The 26,419-nt window shown below is 40.6% G+C and overlaps 1 protein-coding gene across 1 annotated transcript in view; it reads right to left on the reverse strand.

Moving 5' to 3' along the window:
• The window catches only part of BCKDHB (branched chain keto acid dehydrogenase E1 subunit beta), a 140,816-nt gene extending 116,116 nt beyond the window's left edge, over positions 1-24,700 (reverse strand). Inside the window, exons 1-3 of the mRNA XM_086608251.1 lie at positions 24,532-24,700; positions 21,840-21,917; positions 17,942-18,010 (exon numbers count right to left, since the gene is read on the reverse strand). Coding sequence (XP_086464377.1) covers positions 17,942-18,010; positions 21,840-21,917; positions 24,532-24,697 — 313 coding nt within the window. The 5' untranslated portion in view covers positions 24,698-24,700. The remainder of the gene's footprint in view (positions 1-17,941; positions 18,011-21,839; positions 21,918-24,531) is intronic.
• Between the last annotated feature and the right edge of the window lie 1,719 nt (positions 24,701-26,419).

Below are 26,419 nucleotides of genomic sequence, written 5' to 3' on the forward strand. Positions count from 1 at the left end.
AAACATTAAAAATTGTGTGGCATAGATTTAATCTCATATTTCTTATTTATACACTACAAAAATCATTACTAAAACAAATATAAATTCTTTAAACACTGAAAATTAAGCCTGTGTATTTTTATCTACTTTAGTTCACATTTTTTTCAAAATGTGAAAAAGGAAGTCAATTTTGATAAACAGCCATTGACATCATCCTTTGCAAAACATTCACTCAGCTGAAATCTGACTCAAGCAGATAAACCACCCAGAGATTCTTTGTCTTTCCATATTTCATTTCCGTACCAATGAAGAAACATTTCCTAAAACGTGCTCCTCTCCTACGACTTGCGTCAGCCACGCAGCTCAAAACAAGGTAACACAAACTCAGCAAGCTGACTTGTCACTCCAGGTGAAAGCAGTACCTCCACGTTATCTGAAACCAGGTGCGTCAGCCTCCGAAGAAAAATGTTCTGCTGGTGTCCGTTCCAATTAACCTGCCTGGCTTTATAAACATCCCTAGTTTCAGCCATCTGAACAGGTTGGTGCCCTTTTCCAAGCAGTGAGGGAAGCAATATTGCAAACACGGCTATGTGAAAAAAGTATCATCATTCTTCTCGTGTCTCCATCCCAATAACTCAGGAAGATTAGGTGCATGTTAAGCAAGTGAATAAATACACTAGAAATGTTGCCTAATAAGGTAAGTCTGAAAAGATTAAAAACATTATGAAAAAAGCAGTATCTGATTAGAAGCAATTTTTAAACAATTACTTCACCCTCCCTGATCTATTTTTACTTAAATAAAAAGAGATTGATCTTTGCCATTTTCAGAACAAAGAGTTAAGTACCCCACATGCATTCAAATTACCACTGACTCTCTGTCAAAGGGGCAACAGCTTTAAGGAAGTCTTACAATCATCTTCTCATCCTCCAAGAATAAAAAGTTTCATAGCAACGTAACAGAATATGTTTACAGACATATGTAGTCTATTATTGTGCATTAACGTTTTGGCTTGCTTCATCTTTCTTTGTTCCAAGCTGTGAGGAAAAAAGTATTTCAGATTTCAGTATCTGTAATGAAACGTGTTTCTGTCTTAATTTAACTCCAAAAAATGAGATATTCAAACAATATCAAATCTCCTATACTGTTAACACACCACCCAGGGCTCCAAAACTGAGTAATTTCACATTGTTCTGTAAGAGCCTATGTTGCATGATTTGACTGGTTTAAGGAGTACTGCTGGTGATTTAGTCAGAGGAGGGTGGTTTTTTTTCATTTTTAAAATACTTCTACATCATTTGTGTTAAAAAAAGGCATCTTAAAAGATATAGGTACTGAGCAGTATTAACAATATACCTGGGCAGCATTTTATTCGTCCTCATGATCTCATTAACTTCCATTTAAAACATCCATTAGAAGTCAAATGTAAGAGTCCAATAAACTAAATATATTCCATCCTCAACTGCAATAATCATGGATGCACATGGAGAAACAGAGGACCAGAAAGAAAAGGAAGTCCCAGCAGACTAGCTTCTTTGCTACTCATTGGCAACTTTGTGTAGAAAACTCAAATAGAAGGGGCTGATTGCAAATCAATCCTGCCTTTAAAGACCTGTTCTAATCCTAGAACATCTAGGATTTTTCATTCATGTACATCTACATAAGTCTATTAATCCTATTCCTTAACATAATTTAGCACAATCTATACAGCATTCAGGCTTTCTTGGTCCCACAATCCCTTTCAAGTCCTGTTTTATAATTGGTGACACTTGTTATCCTCTATTTCTCTAATAATATGTGAGAGGGCAGGCATCACAGAAAGCAGTTCCGTAAATTCACACTCAGCTCATTCAGAGCTCCTAGATAAACATGAAGCAGTTCTAGTAATTTCTTATTAATTTTAATCAATTTATTCTACCACTTCATCTGTTGATATTCTACTCACAGTTCTTCTGCTTTAAAAAAAAAAAAGTGTGCAATGGGCACTGTTCCTCTATAGTGAATACTGGTAAAAACGCATTAGTACATTCCAGCTGAATATGCAATCTTCAAATCTTGTCCAAAGCAGGGCTTCAGTTTCACAGACACAGAGATGGTTTACCTCTCGGTCTTGCATCTTTGCACATTAATATGCCATGGTATTTTAAAAGCTGCTTTTTCCATAGCTGTCAAATAGATCATTTCACCTACTTAACAGATGAAAAGTAATGAGATGAAATGAAAAGGATTTCATATGCAAATAGCTTTTAACTTCTTATACTGAATTTTACCTGCTGCGTGTAGAATAACACAATTTACAGAATTGAGCTTTACTCCTCTCCCGTTCTTCCCCAATTCTGTATCCTACAAAAGTTGCAGTCTGAGCCAAGAGCATTTGTGTGTGTGCCCAGACATTCACAGCAGGCTTCAAGGACTCAGCCATACCTCTGGTGTAGCTCAGCCAACTACACAGCTGAGCAGCCAGGTCTCAGCCACCATTTAAGTCAACTTGAAGTCTCAAGTCAAGTTCAATGAGTTGGGTCTGTTATAGGAGAAACACATGTATCCACGCACATAAAAAAAAAAAAAAAATCCCTGTGTTTCAAAAGTAGTTCAATATTCAGTTACTTTGAATTAAAAATTCATTCAAATTTTGATTAATTAGAAACTAATTCCACGGCAGATTGCCATCATTTTTTCTTTAAATATTCCAAAAAGTCACATTACAGCAATAAGATACATGAATCAGTTAAAAAAAGGTACTTCAGAAATCTGTGAATGACCAAGAACAGGGTCAGAACTGATTTGCATGCACTAAACTAAATTAGCTGCTCCCTCTCCTGTTGCTGCAAAATCCACTATCACGCTTTACTCTGCAACAAAGAACTTGACTTCTTAATTCTAGACAAAAGTTTTATAAAGGTCAAATAACAGATAAGTCTTTCTTACTCAGACACTTACACTTGTTTACAGGAGTCTTAATTAAGCTTCATTTAGGGGAAAAAAAGTAAAAATTACTTGCACAAAAAAAATTTATCCTTCTGAAACACTAATCACCACAGTATTGCCCAAAGAAAAGGACACCTGTTCTGACAGGTAACTGGTAAGAACAGGAATTCCTCACAGGTTTATCATTTATTCCACTGACATAACCAACACTTCTGAAGAGTACTTCAAGTAAACTGGAAATTAGAAACAGCTGAAGGGTGAGTTTTCCTTTTAAGTCTCCCCCAGTTACTAATTCCAAGGCATTCATACATTTGAACAGACATGAGTATTTGAACTAGCAGTTCTAGCTCAAAGCATTCTCAACATGTCATTCTCTTACTCAAGACAGTGCATTTTTCTTCCAAGAGCTTCATAGATCCAAACCGCACTTTTACCCCCTCTCTCTCAAGATTCCCTTAGGAGAAAAGCATGTTTATTGCATTTTCGTTTAATCCTCACCCTGAATAACAATATCAGAGTCAGGAGAACTGCTGGAGTACAAAGAAAACTTTACTATGCATGGGGAACCACCTCTCACAGTTATCTACAAATTCTATAATGTGTGCATTTGCAGAGTTGCAGTTTGAAAGGAAAGGAAACTTGCTTTCTAGTAAAACTTTATAAATTCTTGAAGTTGTTCACAGCATGAACATAACATTAAGCATCTACTCAACTGTCAGGCTTACAAGCCCTCTGGATGAGGGAGGACTCAGGAAAATTTATAAACAGCTCTACCTTCCTACAGCAAATAGGGAAAACTTACTTTTCTGGCACTCTCCCTCACTTCAGATTTCCTGTCATTTGTGACAAAGTAGCATCCCACCAAAAGCTAAAGAATAAACCAGAAATATTAAAATATATTATCTAACTATCTCCCTTTCTCAGGGAAGTAGTGGGAATGGGAGGGGTGAGGGGAGGTTAAGGCAAAGCTTTAGTATAGCTTTGAATGCCAGTAAACTTTCATGTCATTTTGTCCTTCCATGATGAAGAAGCAGCCAAGCAGTAGTATGAGCAAGGGCAAAGATCAGAATCTTTTCAGGTATATAGTCATAGGCGAAAAAATGATGCAAAAAGGGAAACTGATTTATGTAAGAGGAAAAAACCTCTTATAGTAGTCAAATGCTGGAACAAGCTGCCCTGAGCTGCTGGTACAAGCTCCTTCCTTGGACATATTCAAAATTCACCTGGTCAATACCACAAACAACCTAAACTGGCTCTACGTGGAGTACTGGTTTGGACCAGATGACCTTCAAGGTCTTTTCCTTCCAACCCTTATTATTCTAGGATTCATTAACAGCCCTCAAGTAGCGTTACATACTGACTGCCCAGACTTTTTATGTCTGTACCTGTCTTGCTGGTGGAAGTGTTTAATGACATTGATAAAATAGTACTGATTCAGTTCCACACTGATAGAAAAATATTCAATAAGCAGCTCACATCAAGCTGGCAGACTTGCTCACCAGAATTTCTTTTTACTGACGACTACGCAGGTAGCCCACTCCACATTGAATTCCTTCTGATCGTCTGGCTCATATCCCCAGTTACATCAGCCTAAATCAAAAAAGCACGATGCCTAATTGCACCAAGGCATTCAAGTGTTCCTCCAGCAATTATTAATAACATTCCCTGCTCAACCACAAAAAAATTTTGCTGTGTGAGAAGCACACTTGCGGAAAAGCATAACTGACTATAAAGTTAGACGTGTGAAGCTATACTTGGATGACAGAGCACTTACTTGCAAAAATACCCACTAAAATTTATATCTACCAAACACTTATATGTGGGTATAACCAAGAGACAATATATTGGCTTTATTTAAGAGGCTTAGGTCAGTTCCATGCATTGTCAGACTATCTGCAACATTATATGACATGACAGGAGATCCAAGAGGAAAATACGTAACAGTTAGGAAAGCTAAGTATTACAACATGTTAATAAAAACTCTGCTGCAATAGGGTGGCTACGCTATCTGGATAACAAACCAAGGAATAAGCAAAATATCCTGTTATATCCCTGTTCCTTGCAGGGGGGTTGGACTAGATGACCTTTGAAGGTCCCTTCCAGCCCTAACCATTCTATGATTCTATGATTCTAAAAGTGTATCAAATACAAGGCACCTCTTCCATGCTCCTCAGTATCAGTAGCGTAGAAACACCTTATAGTAAGTTTGAAAGCATGCTGGATCTAACCTAAAATGTAAAGCAACTATTCTCAACACAAAAGCAAGGATTTAATGCTGCTAAAGAAGTACTCAGGAACAAACTGCTGAATGACCAGTAATCTGCAATAATGAAAAACTTCTTATGAATCTCACTTGTAATCACAGCTGTCCCTTGATAATGCAAAGCATGTGCATGAGAAAAATCAATAAATTGATCTATACGTGGTGCTTCCATGTAAGTGTGAAAACTTCTTGCTAGGTTTCGAGGATTTAATGTTTCTAATTAATGTTCTAATTAAAAAGAAAGGAGATCTTTTATTATAAATGACTAGCGTGTTATGTCAGCCTCATCACTGGAAGATGGCTCTGAATCAAGTTAAATTAAGATTAACCTGCTCCTCAAAGTGCTTCTGTTGCAAAGCTGCTTGGAGAATTGACTGGACTTGGATGGTAGTCTTAATCTTTTTGACCTTTCTAGGCTTCTAGTAGATTACTTCCAAGAAAACTCTGGGTGTTTTACTCCCTGTAATAAAGTCTGCAGCACCTTCTTGAACCGAAGTGGTGATAATTACACACTCTTATCACCAACCTCAGAGGTAGAAAACACAGCAGACATACTAAATTAGTCCCACTCAATGAGTACAAATGAAACAGAGGGCATACTGATCACAGGACTAAACAAGGAAGTTGAGAATCACTAAATTCCATCTAAGAAAGAGCAAAGGCGTAAAGACTGACATCTAAAACAAGGTACACAAACTACGTTGCAGACCTGGTATTAATAGAGACTTCAAATACTAGTTACGTTTGTTGATTCCATCTTGTGTCTTTAATACATAAAGTTTCATCCTCCTTGATATTATATTACTAAAATACTACTTTTAAATGTTTCACTGTAAGTATTTCCTGAAGTGGAAAATTCCATTTTATGAAGTTCAGCAGCATATACTTTTTCGCTGAGCAATGTATCTTGAAATACCTTAAAAATGTGTCAGAACAGCTTTCTTAAGCTCTGCACTGAGTATCAGGTTCTATATTAAAAAGTATATCCCTTAGTTTTCCCTCAAACAGGTTTACAACTTATAAAAAGAAACATAATAAATATTAGTAAGTCCTACAGAAATAATTGTTTTCACATCAGGCACTATCAGAACAATTTAAAAAAGTAAAAATAAAACTAAAATAAATCCTGTTTAGCTCTGATAGAGACCGATGTATATCGATATCTCACAAATAGTGTAAAAGGACATACTACATTGTATCAAGTTCTCAAATAACTTTTCTTTTTTTTCTAACTGTAAATCTTAAGAAAAGAACTGGCTATTTAAGATTAAAATGAACAAAATGTACTATTGTGTAATGAGTCTGGAACACGTTCTCCAGATGTTACTGTTCAAAGACATTTATATAAATCAGAACAAAATCCAGATCTTGCCAAACTGCTCGGGAAGAACCAGGGAAGCAAACTGCAGAATTCTCCACTTAAATCCATCCGCAAAGAAACAAGGATAACCAAACTCCAGACTACTTAGGTTTTACTTGGTCTATACACAACAGCTATCCATTTTTAACTCTGGATAAAATGTCCACCATGTCAAAAATTCTGAACTATTTCATTCTGTCGCATGCAATACGTTAGAAAGGACCAGCACTTTCATAAAAGAGGAAGCACAGTGCTTCTCCAGCAAGCTTGCAGTCTGCTTCTGAAGCATCAAGTTAACATTTTCTATCTATTTATTTATACAATAAACTCCTAATGCTTATTTCTTATGCTACTTTAGTTCCAGTTTTTCTCCTCCCTATAACTGCATATTGTTGTGCGTACTGGGTTTGCATGGCAAGGTTTTGGTAGTGGTGGAGGCTGCTACACAGGCAGAAGAGGCTGCTAGAAGCTTCCCCCGTGTCCAACAGAGCTTCAAGACGGACCTGCCACTGGCCAAGGCCAAGCACATCAGCAACAGTGGTAGCACCTCCGGGATAAGGTATTTAAGAAAGGGAAAAAAGTTTTCTACAGCTCAAGCTCATAAAATAATATTGTGCTCAAGTAAATACTTTTCTTCAAAGAATAACTACCACAATTTTAGAAAGGCTGGTGTTCCTTGGGTATGGCTAGGTACAGTCATCTCCTGGCCAAATAAACAAAAACTCCCGAATTATTTTACTAGACTATAAACAAATGACTCATTTACTGAGAATTAACTGTTCCCTGAAAACTCACACAGGTGTTTACACCTTAGACACAAGGTCTACAGAATAACAACCAGGGATTACGGACATTGGAAATAAACATTATCACTGCAAGACAAGCTAGTATTATCATGAGGTGTATCAACCGAAAGCTGTAAACAACCATATTTTACTCAGTAAAACCATAAGTAACATATTCAGTTTCAGTTGGCCCATATCCTTCAGTTGCAGCAACCAGAGCTCAGAGAAAACTATCAATAAGAGAAAGCTTCAAACTATAAGAATAATCCTGCATTGGGACTGTGTGTGGCCTTTGCCAGCTGATCTGTCCCAAAACATACCCTGTGCTTCAGAGATATAATTCTTTTAAGGCGGGCAGAAAGTAGAGGAAAATAAATATGGAAATTATAAATCATTTTTAAAGCATCCAGCTGATTGCTAATGTGGCTAGGTCATCCTGACATAAGGATCTTCTTTTCCTGCTATAACCATGGCTTCATATGCAGTTCAGTCACTGGCTTTGTGATGTGTTTGAAATTTTCCACAAGGGAAGTATTTGATTCAACTCCCTCCACCCTCATGAGATTCAATACAAGTGCTATTTCTTTTCTTGATTTTCCTTATCTTCTGTGATTTTCCAATTTGCAAGAAAATATCCTGGTCTCATTGAACAGACACTAACTACTGTTCACAATCTGTTCCCCATGTATTTCACACTTTTGTCTTTAAATATGGTTTGGAAGAAAAAAAAAAATCCTACCAACTTTATCTATGCTTCTATCTGCATCAAAATAATAAAACATAGGAAGGATTATTTATAAAACAAGCCTATGTGCTTAAATAGAATAAGGCAAGAAAAGAACTAAATTTCAAGGTACGTGTGTACTTATTGCACTCTTTCTACTCCACGTCAGGAAGTCTATTTTAGCTATGAAAAATGAGTAAAGAAGAAAAAAATTGAAGCTGCTTACTGCTCATTTACTACTGTCTGCGTGTATGAATGTCTCTAACCACATATGTAATTCAGAATTACCTGATCCGAGATTGATTTTGGTTTATCCTATATATAGGAGTGACACACAGTTGTTCTCAGTGAGTTTCATTTTATCAAGTGTCCACCCAGAAAAGAAGCAATTACTGGCTGCACAGCAGTACAATAGAGAGGACTTGGGGACTACAGCACGCCACAAGCTGTCAGTCAACACCACCCTGCTAATAAAGGCAGCAAACATCACTCCAGAACATATTAGCAATGTTACACAGAAACCTTACGAAAAGCATTTTGTTCCAATTGGCTTTGTACGAGAGTACCATAAGCTGCTCTGGGCAGTATGTCTCTGTAAGCACTGACAAACAAGAAGAGGAGGACAGCAATAACAGAGACCAAACATAACAGCTAAAAGAAACCAGAACAGATTAAAATAAAAACTACGAGTGAAAAACTCTCCAACCCCTCCAATAGGTGATGAGACATTAATCCAGAAAGGAATAAACCTATATTACTCTTGTTCATCCTGTTATCACACAGAGGATACCAAACACTGACAAAAAGATCAATTCATTCCAAAACATTTCAAAAGAACAACTGCTGACAAAACCATTTCTGCTCCATCTCCTCAGAGATCAGCTTTGATATCTCAGTCAACTCTTTTGGGAGTAAGTTCCGAACTCCTGAGGGACAGAACTGAGGCCAAGCCTCTTCTACCCTGGGCAAGCACTCATTTCTGGTGTTAGACACTACAGTGGATCCTTCAGGAACTGAGGGAATCTTTGAAATAAAAATTCCCATTCAAAGTACTCACATTCTATCCATATTTACAAACAGCTACAAGTGAACTAAAATGGTGTTATTCAAAAATTCCCTACTGAAAAGTAAAATAATTTACACTACTTTTTCAGCCCAAAAATAATTTACAACAGCTCAAAAACTTAGAAGGTAATCTAATCAGGTATCCAAATATTAGGAATCCAACTTAAGCAGTTACCTACACTCCCTTTGTGGCAAATAGAAAGACATGCCATGAAAGAGAAATACCAGCTGCTGTGTGTTAGAAGATTGAGTGCACCCTCAGTAAGTTTGCAGATGACATCGAGTTGGGCGGGAGTGATGACCTGCTTGAGGGTAGAAAGGCTCTACGGAGGGATCTGGATAGGCTCGACCAAAGCCAACTGCATGAGATTCAACAAAGGCTAAGTGCCGGGTCCTGCACTTGGGTCACAACAACCCCGTGCAATGCTATAGGCTTGGGGAAGAGTGGCTGGAACGCTGCTCAGTGGAAAAGGACCTGGAGGTATCAGTCAACAGCTGGCTGACCATGAGCCAGCAGTGTGCCCAGGTGGCCAAGAAGGCCAATAGCATCCTGGCTTGTATCAGAAATAGTGTGGCCAGCAGGACAAGGGAACTGATTGTCCCCCTGTAATCAACACTGGTGAGGCCACACCTCGAATATCATGTTCAGTTTTGAGTCCCTCACTGTAAAAAAGACATTGAGGTGCTGGAGCACATTCAAAGAAGAGTGTCGTGGTTTAGGCCGATCCGGCAACTAAACTCCACACAGCTGCTCTCTCACTCCAGTAAAGTGGAGAGGAGAAAAATATAATAAAAGGACTGAGGGTCGAGACAAGAACAGAGGGAGCACCCACCAACCATGGTCCCAGGCAAAAAAAGACTCGGCTTTCTGAAAGCAAAACAATTTATTAACAGTTACTTAAAGAATAAAGACAAGCAAAACCAGTTACTTAAAAGGATAAAAAGAAAACAAGGCCAGATCTTAAAAACAACACCTCTCCACCCCCCTTTGCCTTTTCTTTCCAGCTCTACCTCCTCCCTCCAGCGGCGCAGGGGGACAGGGAATGGGGGAGTGCGGGTCAGTTTATCCATGTTGTTACTGCCACTCCTCTCTTAAAGGAGAAGGAGAACTTAGACCATTTTCCCTTCCTCCAGTGGATCCCCTACTCACGAGGAAAATCCACAAACTTCTCCAGCGTGAGTCCTACCCGCACAATGCAATCCTTCCCCAACAGATTGCTCCAGTACAGGCTTTACCACAGTCTCGGATTCTTAGGGAGTTGTTGCCACTTGCTCCAGCGTGGGTCATCATAGAGACTTTAAATGTGTCTCTATACAGACTGTAAATGGGTAAATGCGCCTCAACCTGTGCCCATGCTTCACAACCGTCCTCAGGCTCAGGCATCTCCTTTAAACAAAACACCTGCCCACCGACGGGGGTCGTACCACGGACTCTAGATGCGTACCGTCCTCAGGCCCAGGCATCTCTTCTTCGACATGGGTTCTCCACGGGCTGTGAGTGGGTCTCTGCTCCACCAGGACCACCATGGCTGCAGGGGGGTCGCCTGCCATCTCGCCACCGGTTGCAAGGGAAGCTCAGCTCCGGCACACCTCGTCCTGTTCTATCTGCACTGACCTGGTGTCGGTGTGGCCGTTTCTGTCAGATCTCAGTCCTCTCTGGGTGAACTCAGCCCAGTGGGCATCCCGGGAGTGGGGCGCTCCCCGAGCTCCCCAAGCAGCTCCGCGACTGCCATCCTCAGCAGGTGGCACCGGCCCAGTTGGGCACCAGGGAGCAGCGGCCGCGCCCCACTCCCCTCTCTTCGCTCCTGGGCAAAGGCACACCTTTCTGGTTCCTTTTCGCTCCTGGGCAAAGGCACACCTTTCTGGTTCCTTTGTCCCAAAGTAAATAGGACAATTCGCAGAGGCGCCAATTGGCTCAAGCCCCGAGGGGGATGGGAGTCCCATCTGGTGGCCAGCCCCTGCCACCAGAACCTCCCCCCCCCACATCAAACCATAACAAAGAGCAACAAAGCTGATGAAAGGTCTAGAGAAGAAGTCCTATAAGGAGCAGCTCAGGGAACTGGGGTTGTTTAGTCGGGAGAAAAGGAGGCTCAGAGGAGACCTTATTGCTTTCTACAACTACCTGAAAGGAGGCTGTAGCAAGGTGGGTGTTGGTCTCTTCCACCAAGTAACAAGCATTAGGAAAAGAGGAAATGGCCTCAAGTTGTGCCAGGAGAGGTTTAGATTGGATATTAAAAAAAATTTCTTCACCGAAAGAGTTGTCAAGCATTAGAACCAGGGAAGCGGTTGAGTCCCCATCCCTGGAGGTATTTAAAAAACGTGTAGATGTGGTGTTTAGGGACATGGTTTAGTGGTGGACTTTAGTGGCAGTATTAGGTCAACGGTTGGACTCAATGATCTTAAGGGTCTTTTGCAACCTAAATGATCCTGTGATTCTATGATCATAGTCAGTCCTGAATACTCTTCAACAGGCAGCACAAATTACTTGCTAGAATTTATATAGAACCTGGATTCCTCCTGAACTACTTGCTTATATCAGATCTAGCTTTTAAATGGTGCATTTGCCAAGATGAACCCTACACACATAATATTTAGACTAAAACTTGCCTTATCAAGGATAACATTTTTTCCAATTTCATACTAAGAATCTATTTATGTTGGGTATTGACACATGGAGTCACTGCATCCATACCCAACTCATAGTTGGCTTTGCAGAAGACTGACAATACTACTAGACACCTTTCTAATTTCTTGACAGAGTGCTTCCAAAAATATCACAGAATCACAGAAGTGATTCGTTGAACTTTTAAAATCCTCTAGCACCCTTTGCCTCATGCAACTGCTGAAGCTGTAAAACCTTTAGCAATAGTGCCTACCATTTCTGTAATTCACTGTTAACTTGCTTAACACTGGATTTATTTATATGTGAAGGTATTTTACATTATTTGTTTCAGAATTCCACCAGCTACCTGTTTTCAGGCCATCACATTGGAATTACATTATCCTCCAGAGGTCAGTTATCACCAATACTTCCATTTTTATTCTAATGCATGAGAGCACTCCCTATAAGCAAGCCCTCATTCCCCTAATTAAATAGAACCTCTTTCCAGTCCAATAGCTATCTTTCTCCTACCCAAATTCACCATTCACAAAAAGTTCCATCTTACAGGCACTGGTCCAATGCTCCTTCCTTGCCTCACACAACTCCAGAAACATATTTTCTTTCAAGCATTGATCAAACATGATGGCACTTAACCTGCTAGCTGCTGAAGCCACTGTGACCCTCTGCGAGTTGGTCATCAGGAGAAAGGAATTTGTCACGTTTTCACCTGCTGACCATCTTTCCTCCAACTCCCTTAACCTCTGCTAAGTGGATAATTCAATACTACTTTCAGAGGACTACATTCAAAATTATTTTTTGACTCCAGATTTTCAGATATATTAACAGAAACATGAAAAGCTCTAATAAGTTCTAATTAGACATCACATACACCAAGGAAAGCAGTCCCTAAAATGAACTGCAACCCGCTTAGTTAGACATAAGGCTCAAACACTTCTCCTGTTGCAAAGGGAAACTGCTTGTTTCCTGGCTATCCAAACTTGCATGAAATCTTAGCAACAAGAAGTAAATTTTCACATTTCCTTACTCGGTCAACTTTCCTCTCTATAGTACAAACTTTTTGGCAAGCATAATAACTTCTTAGCTTTTGAGTGAAACATATCTTCACCAAAACGTATTATCCAAACACATACATACAAATGCATGCATCTCAGACATCTGCATGTAACTGCTAAGACCGACAGACATTTGTAGTATTGGAAAGCCTGCACATAAATATTTTTTAGCACAGAAACAGGAATTACTGAAGATGTACATTACTTTTTGAGATGACAAACAAACATGGACAGTAACTCAATCTAACATTCCAATTTTTAAAACGTATTCAGTTCTTACAGATTTGGTTTATACCACCTACCCAAATCTCATCTATAAAAGTGAACACATATACCAAAAAAAAATCAGCTTCCCCAAAGCACTGCTATGGTGAAAGGCCTGCCAAGCCAACTTGTGACTTCTGTTGGATTCTCAGAGTTCCGAGCAAGGAGTGATCCTGCTCCACATTCTCAGAATATCAAGCTTTGAAACAGTCAGAAGGCCCTTGATCCTTACCCTCACTAAGGATAGACTTTGGACATGGCAGTAAGCGCGCATTACAGTCTCTCTTCAAGCATAGACCAGAAAGTTATTAAAGACAAGCCTCTACTGAGGCTGATGACTAACTACACAGAGGCACTTCTAGATAAAGAAGCCCTCAAGCTGTAAGTGTCTGGAGGACAGCAGAGAGAGCATTCAAGAAAAGTATTATATATATTTCACTTCCTCTGTTTATATAATCTTAAAATTTTTGGTTTTGGCCACAGTAGGCTAGATGGGTCTTTTTTTGGAGTTACCAGAAAAAAAACTGCTCTGACATTCTTCTGAGTAGCTCTCCCTGAAATCACTATTTCTGCTATTCTTGTTTCTCAGTCTTTACTTCTGTCTTCTTTCTCTTTTTTTACCTTATCCTCTGTTTTTTCCTCCCATTTCTTTACCTCATGTCATCCAATCCCTACCTCTAATATCCTCTGTATTTTTTCCATGTGGATGATACTCATCTTTACATGCTGCAACTTTGCTTCACACTTCAGGCAGAGCAATAGGACATATGTATTAATACTCCAAGGTCATTGTTTTGAATCCATCTGCAGACTCAAAAACAAATGTACAGCTATTTCACTCAGATAGCATTTTCTTCAAAAGACCAAAATAATAATATATTTCCCTTTTTAAAAAATAAAATAAAGAACAAAAAATGTTTGCACAAATTACCTAGGCTTCAAAAATACAGTAGTCAAGGAAGCAGGCTATTAATCATGTGTTTTACATCTTTGCTTTAGAGACAGGAATCATCTCCAGATAGTAAGATTATGGAACAGCAGACAGTCATTACTTCGATAAAGATACTCTACAGGTTAAGAGTATACAGCTTCTGAAAAATGGTGAAAATCGAAAACCTGGCAGGGGGTGATGAGGAAGGAGACCAGAAATAAAACAAGAATATGCCTTCCAGCGTGCAAGACCAGAGGGACAGGACAAAGGAAAAAACTGTACAAGATTTATTTCTCTTCCCTTATCTGAAAAGAACTTTCCACATAAAAATTTCAGGGAGTCTACTCATTTTCAGGACAGAGGATTGTACAGTAACAGTTTTCTAAGCATTCAGTTCATGCAAAACATACTAACACCAATAGGAGGATCACAAGCAGCAGAGCAATATCAGAAAACTGGAATCATCTATTTCAGATGTTGACATAAGATGTATAGGAACAAACATACTATCTTAAGTCAGAGCTATGGTGGAAAACAAACTTCCACATACTGACTTGCTTACATATGATTCCTCAACTAAACATTTTCAAACAAAATTCTTTGTTGCATGTCAAAAATTCATCTGATCAAAAATTAGGATTTACTTCCTTACAAAGTCAATGAATTTGACTTCTTTTATTTACTAATATAAGCCTCTAGCTGTGTTTTTATGACAAGATTACTCTACACTCAGGCTTAGATGGCTTTCCTGGCAAAAAAAGTTTTCAATTTGATCACAGATTTATTCTAAAAGCAACTTTCTTCTCTTCTCTTTCTCTCCAGAGAGACTTCAGTAACAGTCTGGATAGGAACCAATATCTGTATACTACTACTACTGAGTATTAATATACTAAATTCTCCCTACTATAATATTAGGTGATATTTAGACTTTGACCTCTATAAAAGTGCTTAAAAAAGAACTATCAAGTTGTATTAAAATAACTACTTATAGGCATAGACTGCCATCTAGTGATTTTGATTATCTATGGAAAAAATCAAGACCAACCAAACAAAAAACCTAAACAACCTCTCTCCTACTGGAGAGGAAAAAACCAAAACACTAATTCCTTTGTATTTTACATCAACATATAGAAACAACCTGATATTATATCACTTGTATCTCATATTATGTTGCTGGTAAATGCAGGAGGGGAATGGGGAAAGAAGAGTCAGTAAGTACGTAATCTTCCTTGTACAGGTAAGGTCCATGAGGTTGCTCGTTCATCAATTCTGTCAGGAATTCCTCCTCAACATCTTCAGTTCACTCCTCACCTAGACCTAAATCTCAGAATCTGCAAGACAAATGGATCTTCGGAAGATCTTTCCATGATGAATCTGTACGACAATCTGTTTTTTTTAAGTAGGAAAACGGCAAAAAGCTTTTCAAATTTCTCCTTCTCTTCCAAGTAACACCGTTTTCCTCTAGCAAACACAATCTTTGCAATGTTCTGAATGAATGTGAAGAGATAGTTTCCTATCTTGTTAATTTGATCATGCCAGCACTTTTTGTATCCACACTTTTCATTTTAAAATCACATGAAACAAGAGCACTACTTAGTTTTTCCTTACCAAATCTATCCTCTTTTTCACCATAAAGAGGTCAGTACACTTTTTCATCAAATGGCAATACTAGCTTTCATTAGCCCTTCTTTAACATTCATATAAATACTTCCACAATTTCTGATGTTGCCTCTCCTGCTTTAAAGGAGTTCTTTTCAAATATTCCCAAAGTCATGTCATATCTTCCTCAAAAATCTCATTAAAAATCTTTGTCGTTATACCCATAAAATAAATCTGATTCTAGCTAGGCTGCTGATGTGCTATGACTGTTACTTATACTGACTAACACAGTGTAAATAGTGTTTTGCACTTCCTCAGCAATACCCATCTCAACAGCACCCCCACACTCTGGGGCAGGCTCTATCACAGAGTCCTCGAGCAGTGCTGGCACTTTTGAACACACCATCAACAAAATGCTACTACAAGAATCAAATAGATGTCTTTCCTTCATTACAATATTATATGACTTCTTTACACCAAAGGAAACAAATGACCCTCAAAGGAACACCCTAACGATGTAGAGTTTGCTCCTTCTGTCTTTTAAACTGGAGATGTTCACTAAAAAACAAGAAGGTTGCTTACGGAGCCATCTGCTTATTTCCCAAATGAAGTCTTCTGTTGCCCATGTTTCCAGCAACTGACAGCTGTCTCAGAGGTTTTGTTTTCACATGAAGTGTAGTAAATGGAGTTAACATATCACACCAGAATTACAGAAATCTAACTCAATCTCAACATGCAGCACTAAAGAGCATTGCTAATAAAAGTCCTATCCAAACTATTTGAACATTAATGTAAAAAAAAGAGAGTGAGAAAGCATCCACATAATAACTGAAGCAGAGAAACAAGACAACAAAATACACTTATGTTTCTAAAACTTCTTGAAAGTATAGCCTTGCTCCTCTCCCTTTTCCGGTTCACTCAAAAAAAAAAGTGGATCTTGGTGATCTCCAAGATGACAGTACCTCGTCTCCTCCAGATGAGGAAAATGAAATAGATTTAATCACTGGCTGCAAGTGGTACCAGTCATCTTTGTGCCTGGAAGAAAGTAAGCTGCTGAAACTTAACATTTTATAACCTTTTCTTCTGTTTAATAGCCCAGTGAGGCAGAGAGTAACTGCCAAATTAAAAGCTACCAAGTTACTGTATCCACAACCAGTTTCCAAGACCTGAAAACTGCTATATACTACTCCGCCTGCCATATATGAAACATTGATTCTTTTTTCAGCATTCCAGTAACAATACTTCTTGCAGCAAAATGGGTACTTAATGAAACCACACCAAATAGATAATCAAAGAAGAAACTTAATTGGAAGAACAGTGAAGGACTTTGAAAAGTCCTCTAGATTTGCCAACTAGGTATCACTAACTACGTGGTTAAATTCTATCCATCAAGAACTGTGAAGGTGACACAATATTATTGTGAAACAACACATAGTCAGAAAGTCTTTTCCTTCCCCACACCTTTCTTAGAAGCCACTGATACTCAGCTGTAGGAGATTGTCCCTCAGAAATAGTGGAACTAAGTTTCTTCACAAATGAACACAAGATACAGATTAATTTAAACCATAGATCACAGCAGAATTTTTTTAAAGCTCCTTCAAGTTTTAAAGAAATTCTCTATTTAGAACTTACTTAAAAAATAAGCTTTCAACAAAAAAGTTCTTGCAAGTACTAATTTTCCTTTTCCACTGAACTCACATGAACTGTCTGAGGTATGAGATGATTAAATATCATGTTATTTTTCATATACTTTCACAAATCTGTTTTTACTATCTAGTGAAAAAGGCTACTTCTAAGATGCTTTGAGATGAAGGTTGTACCACTTCTCTGAATGCCTTCACATGAGTCTCCCAAACAAGTAAACCAATCACATTCTAGATGAAGCACAAGCATAGCTGTAACACAACATTTCTACATTGGCTTTCCAGGCCATGCTAGAAAATACTATATTTAACAAAGAGTTTTAATCCATTTTTATGTAATTCCTTTACAGTTCTTGACAGATAGGACCAAAAAGCGTCGCCATGTATTGTTGCTAAGAGGCTTTAATTTGATTATAGTAATTAATGGGGCCACAACGATGAACATCTGGTCCAATCGCAGTTTAAAAAAATGAAGTTATATGGATAAAGTTAGTTGAAGAAATAGAAGACTCACAATTATGTCAGCAAGTTTCGAAAGCTTTGAAAGCTTACATAAATACTAACACGTTCAAAACTTTTTCTGTTTCCAAGGGGAGAAAGGAAAACAAAAATCCGTTTACAAGGCTCCTCTGTCCCATGTTCTTCTGTTCACCCACAAACCACAGAGGGGTACAGAAGAACAGAGATGCTCATAAGAAAACAACGTCAGATTTAAAAGTAAACTTACCATATTTGTCTCGCAAGCCAACTGTACACCTGAAGACTCCACCAAAGGCCACATCTTCACCAAATATTACTGAAAAATAAGATCAGCAGAGGAGGCCAATGTCACTGCAATGCATCTTATTTTTAATGACTGTGTTTCAAAGATTTTTATACGAGACATTAATGGAAGTAGCAACTAACATTTCATTTTACTTCAAGATTTATCTGGACCTACGCGTTTCTCATGCACAGCCTACTCATAATAAATAAAGAACCAAGGTTAATGAGGAATCAGTACAGCAACATAACTATGTCTCAAAACAGAATTCATTAAACTGATTCAGCTGTGCTTTCATTAAACCATCTATTTATTTTTCTGAAACATTCTATAATATCACAGTATCTAAATCTAAACGAATAAAAGAAATTCCAAGAAACAATTACATTCAATCACTAAAGAGTCATTGAAGTTACATGTTCTGCTTCCACTGGTAACCATCTCCATTCTTCATCCACAGATTTCAGTGGATGTAGCATTTTGAAAAATGTCAAATTGAAGTTTTCTTCAAAATACCAATCCAACATGAAATTTCAAACCTTCTCCAAACATACTTGCCAGACTTCTGAAGGGTGACTTCAGAGGAACACCTCTACAGAAAAGACTGATATCTAATAACTAGGACAACTCTCAGTATTCAACATTACTATCCTTATAGCAGGACTGATGCAGCCAATAAGGTTTTATCAGTAAAAGTAATTGCCCCTAAAACTGTGGTGGGTTTATGTGATGGAGTTTTGGTAGCAGCAGAGGGGCTGCAGAGATAGCCCCTCTAAGAAGCTGCAAGAAGCTTCCCAGGCTCCAAAAGCAGTCAGACCAGCCTCTGGTCAGGTCAGACCCTCCTCCCCTCAGGCCAGGGCTAAGCCGATCAGCGCCTCTGCGAATGCTCTATTTAAGAAGGGGACAAAGGAGCCCGAAGTGGGCTGGACCTGCAGTGAAGAGAGCAGGGAAGTGGGGGGCTGGCCCCCCTCCGACCTCCCAGGTGAGTGGCTGCTCATGCTGGGCTGCTGCTACCGGACTGGAGACGGCCGCAACAGTGTGGCTTGGAGAGCTACAAAGAGCCCCACTCCCAGGACATCTTCTGGGACGAGTCTGTCCTGCCAGCACTGCCAAGGTTTATCAGGACCAGCACAGCAGCAGCAGCTCTCAGGACTGAGACCTGAGAGAAACAGCCACGCAGACACCAAGGTCAGTGAAGATGGAGCGGGAGGAGGTGTGCTGGAGCTCAGATTCTCCTGCAGCCTGTGGTGAGATGGCAGCAGCCCCCCTGCCACTGTAGAGATACTCAGTGGAGCAGAGATCCACTGCAGCCCGTCGAGAAGCCCATGCTGGAGCAGAGATGCTTGTACCTGAAGGAAGTCGTAGATTGGCTCAGTGCGAAGGATTCCACGAAGCTGCAGACTGACCATGAGGCAGGAAGGCACCAAAAGTCCATGGAGGACCACACATCAGAGCAGGTGGCTGCACCCTAAGAAGCTGTGACTCTGGGAAAAGCCCACACTGGAGCAATCTGATGGGTAAGGATTGTATCCTGCAGGAAGGACTCACATTGGAGAAAGTCTGTGGACTGTCCCATGAGGAGAGGATCCATTGGAGTGGGGGAAAAGAGTGTAAGGAGTCCTCCTCCTTTAAGAAAGGAGTAGAAAAACCAACGTGTGATGAACTGACCTGCAACCCCCCATTCCTCGTCCCCCTGAACCGCTGGGGGAGGAGGTAGAGCCAGGAAGAAGGGAGGGGTGGGAGGAAGGTGTTTTTAAGATCTGGCTTTGTCCCCTCAAGTAACTGTTAATAAATTAAATTGATGTGTCCCCAAGCTGAGTCTGTTTTACCCGGGGCCATGGTCAGTGGGTGACTCTTCCCTGTTCTTACCTCAACCCTCAGGCCTTTTGTTACACTTTTCTCCGCTGCACCCCACAGAGGGAAAGGAGTGAGTGAGTGACCTTGTGGCAGCTTAGCTGCCAGCTGGGCAAAATCACAACACAAATTTAGCTTCATATCAATTAATCTGTTTTTTTTTTTCTTTGAATTTATGGAATGATGATGTCTAATTTTTCTTAAAACAGCTTTGTTATTTAATTCACAGAAATAAGTATTGCTCATCTCAATTTCTGTAAGCATCTAAGAGACGTGCAGCAGTATCACTACCAGCAGCTTGCATGAACTGGGATCAGTTTTGATAATTCCCGAACTCCTCAATACCCTCCATATTCTAAAGGACACAAAATAATGAGTTAGCCTTCTTGCTTTTCAAAAATTATTTTTGTTTAAATAAAATACATTTCTGATTGGAAGCACTCAAAGGGATTAACATACTTCCAACAATTATACTAATGACACCACTTAAAGAAAAATAATTTGTATAATGATGTAAAACCAATGCAGTCAAGGAGTTCATGACTGATGTATGTCCCCAGAACATCTCTCTCAATCATTTTTAATACTGACTTGTTTGCTTTTTTCTGTACTTAAAATCTTTGTAAGGCCTTTCCACTACCATATGGTTACTCACTTTTGAGCCAGCTGGCATAAAATAAATCCTGTTTAATGCTAGTATCGGCAAACTTGCATGGATTTACTCATTCTGTTCAGCCACCAAAAATATTTTCCTGGACAGATTTTAATTCTCATCAACATAAGTATGCGGATTTCCACTACTTAAACAACAGTTGCTCAATTCCCATACAACGAAAAACATATGAAGGACACGCTTTCTATTGCAAGATGTTCTAATTAATTCAGTAAGTAGGGTGATACTGACAACTCACGTCTGGACTGTAGAACTCCAACATGGTCTTGCAAAGGGCTTTGCAAAGATCCAGCCCTGGAAAACTGAGGAGTAAGACTGGAACCTTAGAGCAACTAAAAGGCTGAAGATTATATATGAGTTTACTCATATCTGTATTAAAATCCATTCTTCACACTAATTAACCCTCAGTTTTTTAAGTTTCATTTAATAAAGGTGATTGTAACACAGCTGTAGATTGAGAGGGAATGTATACAGGCATAGTACTAGACAGACAACATGGAATTTGTCCTAACAGATTAGACAATTAGTCAGACTTCAAGATGAGCTGTGGTTCAAGCAGTGCCAAAAAGAGTTACTAACACACCAAAATGAAAAACCAAAATGACACAAAATCATACAACTTTTGTAACTGTGTTCATGACATTAAACATCTCTTTCAGATATCTGGCTATCATCACGCCTTTGTTATGACAACAGAAGAAACAGACGTCCTGTTATTATGTATAAGAATTAAAGGTGGATTAAATAGGTTTGTGCAAAAGAGTTTAGGATAACTCTTTTAAATCAAACTATGATGAACTAGTTATAGGTTACCCAGACTGCAAAAGCCTAGAAAAATCTTACATTGACTACGAACAACGATGAACAGAAATCAGTAAAGCTGGAAAGGAGTTTTGGGGGGCAGGGAAGGAGAGAAGGGAGAATGGACAGAGTAATAGGTAGTCTCTAAAAAATACCACTTTTTGAGCATAGAGAGTTAAAGGAATCAAAAACTAAGATTTGCATTTTAAAAACTCCTTTACTTACTGGTGGGACTCAAGCTGCTCTTAAGCGCAGTTCACATTAGTAACACAAGAAGCATATTTAAGCAATGTATCTTTCTGTCCCAACTTTCAAGCAAATACTCCCAGCTAACACAGAAGACACAACTGCATCTTAGATCATACGATCGATTAATAATCTGTTAATACAACACACTTTTAAGTTTTGTTTGAGATCAAAGCATATAAATAACTTATCAGAAAACTTTAAAGGCCACAAGAAATGTATTTAATATAATAGGCAAAACAAAATGCAATTTACACAAAGCAAAACAGAGTAACAAGTATAGTATACCTGCAGTCGGATCTTTGGCTAAAGCATTGTCCAAGGCACTTGTTATGGATTGGAAGAGATTCATCTTCTGAGTTTGCCCTGTGTGAAAGTGATTATTTAGCCATTTAATTTGGTTTGAAACACAAAGTACATTAGAAAACACTGGTGCAAAACATGACTAAAAACTTAGTTGACAGTCATAAATAAGATCCCTGTTAGGAGTATCCAAGACTCATGTGCTGAGTAAACTTAAATTATAGAATAGATGGGATTGAACATGGCATACTTTGCAATCCCAAAGATTATAATTCTACTACCCTGCATTCAGCCTTTTTTTCAAAAACTATCCTCTTAGCTAGAGCAAATGCAGCTTTGCAATGCTTAGTCAAACGCTAGGAACAACGACTAAGAAAACAGTTTTTTCAAAGGAAGAAACAACAGTGAAGTATTTACATTTTGAGGACTGGGATCTTCTCCACTAAGATTCACCAGATCTCATTGAACTTATTTTATCATTCTTTAACTATTTTTTGTAAAGCTCCAGCCTTTCCTGTTTACAGACACCTATTATTAGAAGTTTTCTAGATCATCAGCCTACTCTCTGGACTGCAGTTATAAAGTGTCAGAAACATCAAAGAAAGGAAACTCAATGCTGAACAGCTATGGGTAATGCAAATGCACCAGACTTCTGTATTAAAATCTTCTGCAGCACGGATTGAAAGAAAACCTTCAAAACCAAGAAAGGCTATCTGAGTGCCCTTTTTCATTCCCACACTGCAAGGAAAAACAAACAGGCCTGAAAGCAAAGATGGAGCAAAACAATAGCCCAGTCCCCACTACTGTGGCCAACTGAGATTCTGCAAGCAAATAAAATAATCCCTTACCAGAAACTGAATGAATAAGAAATTTCCTGGCTGACATCTGGTAGCTCTTTAACCAGCAAAACCTCTACCTAAAGCCATTACTAGGAGCCACAGCCCAGAAAAATACTAGCTACCTGCACACACACCATGTTAAAATACATCTTCTTAGATGAAGATCCCAGACAAACATGAGAATAAGTGTTAGAAACCAGAAAGGAGAACTATATTCTGTTTCCAGTAGCTATAGCATCTCTCAACAACTATTCAGCTTCCCTGTCTCCCAAATTGTTAATTAACATCAGCATTTTTTGTTAAAGACTCATGTCATGCCACATGAGAGCTGAGTAGCTGCATTCCTAGATGTTCCTGTGCTTAGTAGCTTCACTCGTTACACTTTACATGGCCCTTTAAGAAGAGGAAATTGTAAAAATAATTGCTATGGTAACTGTTCAAATCATATGAAAGCTACAAATCAACATTTACAAATTAAAGGGAAGGAAAGCTGGGAAACAGCAGTTGTTTTTCTTCTTTTCCAAGTCACCCACAGTAGCATTTAGGTTATCTCTTACACAAGATACAATCCTTCCAGCATTGGATATAAATAAACATCTATCATTTAAGCAACTGTCAGAAACTTCTCACACTGACTGTTCTGACCTGCTGCTCCTTCTTATAATAAAGGCCCCTGTATCAGCCCTCACAGGGAAGGAGAAACTAATTGTGCCCTTCAGATTTGGACTGTGGAGTTAGAGAAGCATTATCTTAGCAATATCAGGCTCAGCATTAGCATAACTTTGTTTTATTTTCGGTATTCACAGAATTTTGAAGTGTATTTTAAAGCAAAATGAGGTAGTTTTCTTTTAATAAATGGCAACAAAAACTGCCCTACTGCAGCTTCTTCACTATGATCTCAAGCAGGGACCTCCATCACATTGACTTTACTCCGCAACACCTTGGATGCCTGCACCTCCTAATGACTAACAAACGGCTGAGAGTTTTCTCAGACTTAAGGACAAAGCTGGAACACCAACATACCCAGCTAAGTAACACCTTTCTAGAAGGCAGTGTGGTTCATGTGAAAGAGCTATTCTGCAGCTGGTAGGCTTCTTCCAGGAGATGCACCTCAAATAAAGTCAAAACTTTCATCCTGAGCTATTCATGTCCAACTGATCTGTGTTTACTCTCAATCGTGTGATCGTGAGGATCACCTCAAATCTTTCACCAGCCTTTATTAACCACAGGTTTACTACCACATTCGTGACTTAACCATGCAATAAAAAAAAAAACAGGGAGGGATGGATGGATGCATGTAAGTCATGAAGTTACTGCGAGAAGCTTTACCACCGAAACAGGACGGGGGCTGGCTTGCAGGTCCGGGCAGATGATGAATAGGCCTCTTGCAACCATCGCACTGACTGTCCGAAAACGCTTCCCCAAACCCCCGCGAGCGGTATCGCTGAGGCGCCGAAGAGTCCCGAAGCACCGCCGCCCCCGCCAGCGGCCCACGGGGGCCTTCCCACCCACAGCCCAAGTTTTTCGCGGAAAACTCGCAGGTGGAAGTGCCGCGGACACAGCAGGTCCCGGGGTCTCGCCCTCAGCGCTGGGGCCGGCGGTGGCGGCCGCCCCTCCGGGGACCCCGCGGCCGCCGCCGGCGCCTCGGCGGGGAAGGGCGGCCCGAGGGGGCGGAGGCGGGAAGCGCCCACTATTCTCCCTCCCTCCCCATCCGCCCCACCCCGGCCGGGCGGGCGGCGGCCTCCCCTCGAGAAGGGGGCGGCGGCAGGGCGGACCCGGCAGCAGAGCGAGGGTGAGCCCGGCCCGCGGGGTGGGCCCCGGCCCAGTCCCGCTCTCACCGTAGGCGCTGGGCGCCGGGTCCGGCTGGAAAGCGAAGTGCGCCGCGGACCGGCGTGGCGCAGCCGGCAGCGGGGGCAGGCGGCTCCACAGCCCGCCGCGGCGGCACCCCGCCATCGCCGCACCGGGGGCGAGGGCCCCGCGCAGCGCCAGCCCCGCCGCCGCCATCGCCGCCGCTGTCCGGGGCCGCCGCGGCCGCCGCGCGTTCTAAAGAGGCGGGGTCCTGGGCGGGCTTCCTCATTGGCCAGCAGCGGGTGGAGGACGGACCAATCACGAGCCGCAGTGCGGTGGGTGGAGGGGTGGGAGGGGGGAGAGAGAGAGGGTTTACTGCGCGTGCGCGGGAGTGGGCTCGGCGGTGCGGCTACGTGCGCGGCACGTGGGGGCAACACGCGGGGTGAGCCGTTGGGCGCGCGGGGCGGGCGGCGGCAGCGGCAGCAGCGCCGCCGGCCGTGAGGGGCGGCGGGTCCCTCTGGCGGCCGCGGCGGTGCGCAGGGTGGCTCTGCGGCCGTGTGCCCGGGCCGGGGTCGTGGTTGCTGTCGCCCCTTTCGGGGCGGCGCTGCTGATAACGGTGTGGCGGGCAGCGGGTGCGTCGGGCGGTGCCGGGCGAGGCTTCGGCTCTCCTTCCGTGCTGTCGCAGCCGTGACTGAAGCGGAAGTCGTCACCTCTCCTCTTAAACGTTTTGCTTTTCTTCCGTTGTGATTCTCGTATTGCGATCCGAGTATCGAGAAATGCTGAACAAATGTCTGAAATCCTCAAATTCTACCCCAGCAGGTGGCCCAGAAGGATAAAAAGAATTAGTAGAGAGACACCGTGTCTTTCAAACCCTTTTTCAGCTGCACGTGCAACCTCTGTCTCAGTCCTTGTTATTTTTGATTCTTCATCTTGTGCAATGTCTTTTTTTTCCCAAACACTCTTGGTTATACCTTCATTACATTTTTTTTTTAGCAATTGAAATTATGGTCTTTCTTCTGTGCGTATTTTCCTGGTCAGGTTTTATAAAACCTTCCTTCTAACGTTCTCCTTACCAAAGTGACCGCCTCACGTTCCTTCTCCGAATGCTCCCATAACCCAGGTGAATCTTCTCGCTCTGCGTTTGCAGCCTTTCTTCCTCTGTATGTCCATCGTTGCCACCTTTCCATTGCCTCCACATCAATCCTTTCCCTTTTACCAGTGCTTCACGTATTGTCCATACACGTACTACTCCATCAACCCCTTCCATACAGCCTCCAACACATGTGACAAGCCCCTCTGAGTTGTTCTTCCTTCTCTGTGTTGATATTACCTATAAGACTGACCATACTGGATTACATTTTTACTCTGCTCCAAGAACTCTAAAACCTTGCCTCAGGGAAAAAGGCTAGAAACTAGAAAGATGTCTATATGGCATTATCTCTTTCAAGCGAGAGAGAGCTCTTGTGTAACTCTGTCTGAAGAGGGCCTTGTTTTAAACACTGGAATATGGGAATTTGTATCTAATATGAAATATGTATCACTATTATGATTAGATATTATTTCTTTCTGAGTTCCAAGCCGTTACTGAAAATCCCTCTTGAGGACCACAGAACTGTTTCAGTGAAGACCGTTGTTTCGTTATGTATTGTGCGAACAAGTATTTTTTCATGTTGATTTTGAATTTCTTAATCATTGGGATTTATGCGAGATAAAAGGCTTTATCTCACTGCTAACTGGGAAGACCAGTCACTTGATCTTTAAAATGCCCTTTATCCTTGGAGACAGCTGACAACACACTTGAGATCATGGGATCAATCAAGTTGTTTTAACATATCCTAGTATATCCCATGGAAGCAAAATACTGATGAGTATCTAAAGGGAGCAAGAATTTTAATAAACAATAGAAAAGCAATCTTTCCAACAAAAGAGGATTATAAA

The sequence above is a fragment of the Tauraco erythrolophus genome, chromosome 2 (assembly GCF_009769465.1).
Source record: "Tauraco erythrolophus isolate bTauEry1 chromosome 2, bTauEry1.pri, whole genome shotgun sequence".
NCBI lineage: Eukaryota > Metazoa > Chordata > Aves > Musophagiformes > Musophagidae > Tauraco > Tauraco erythrolophus.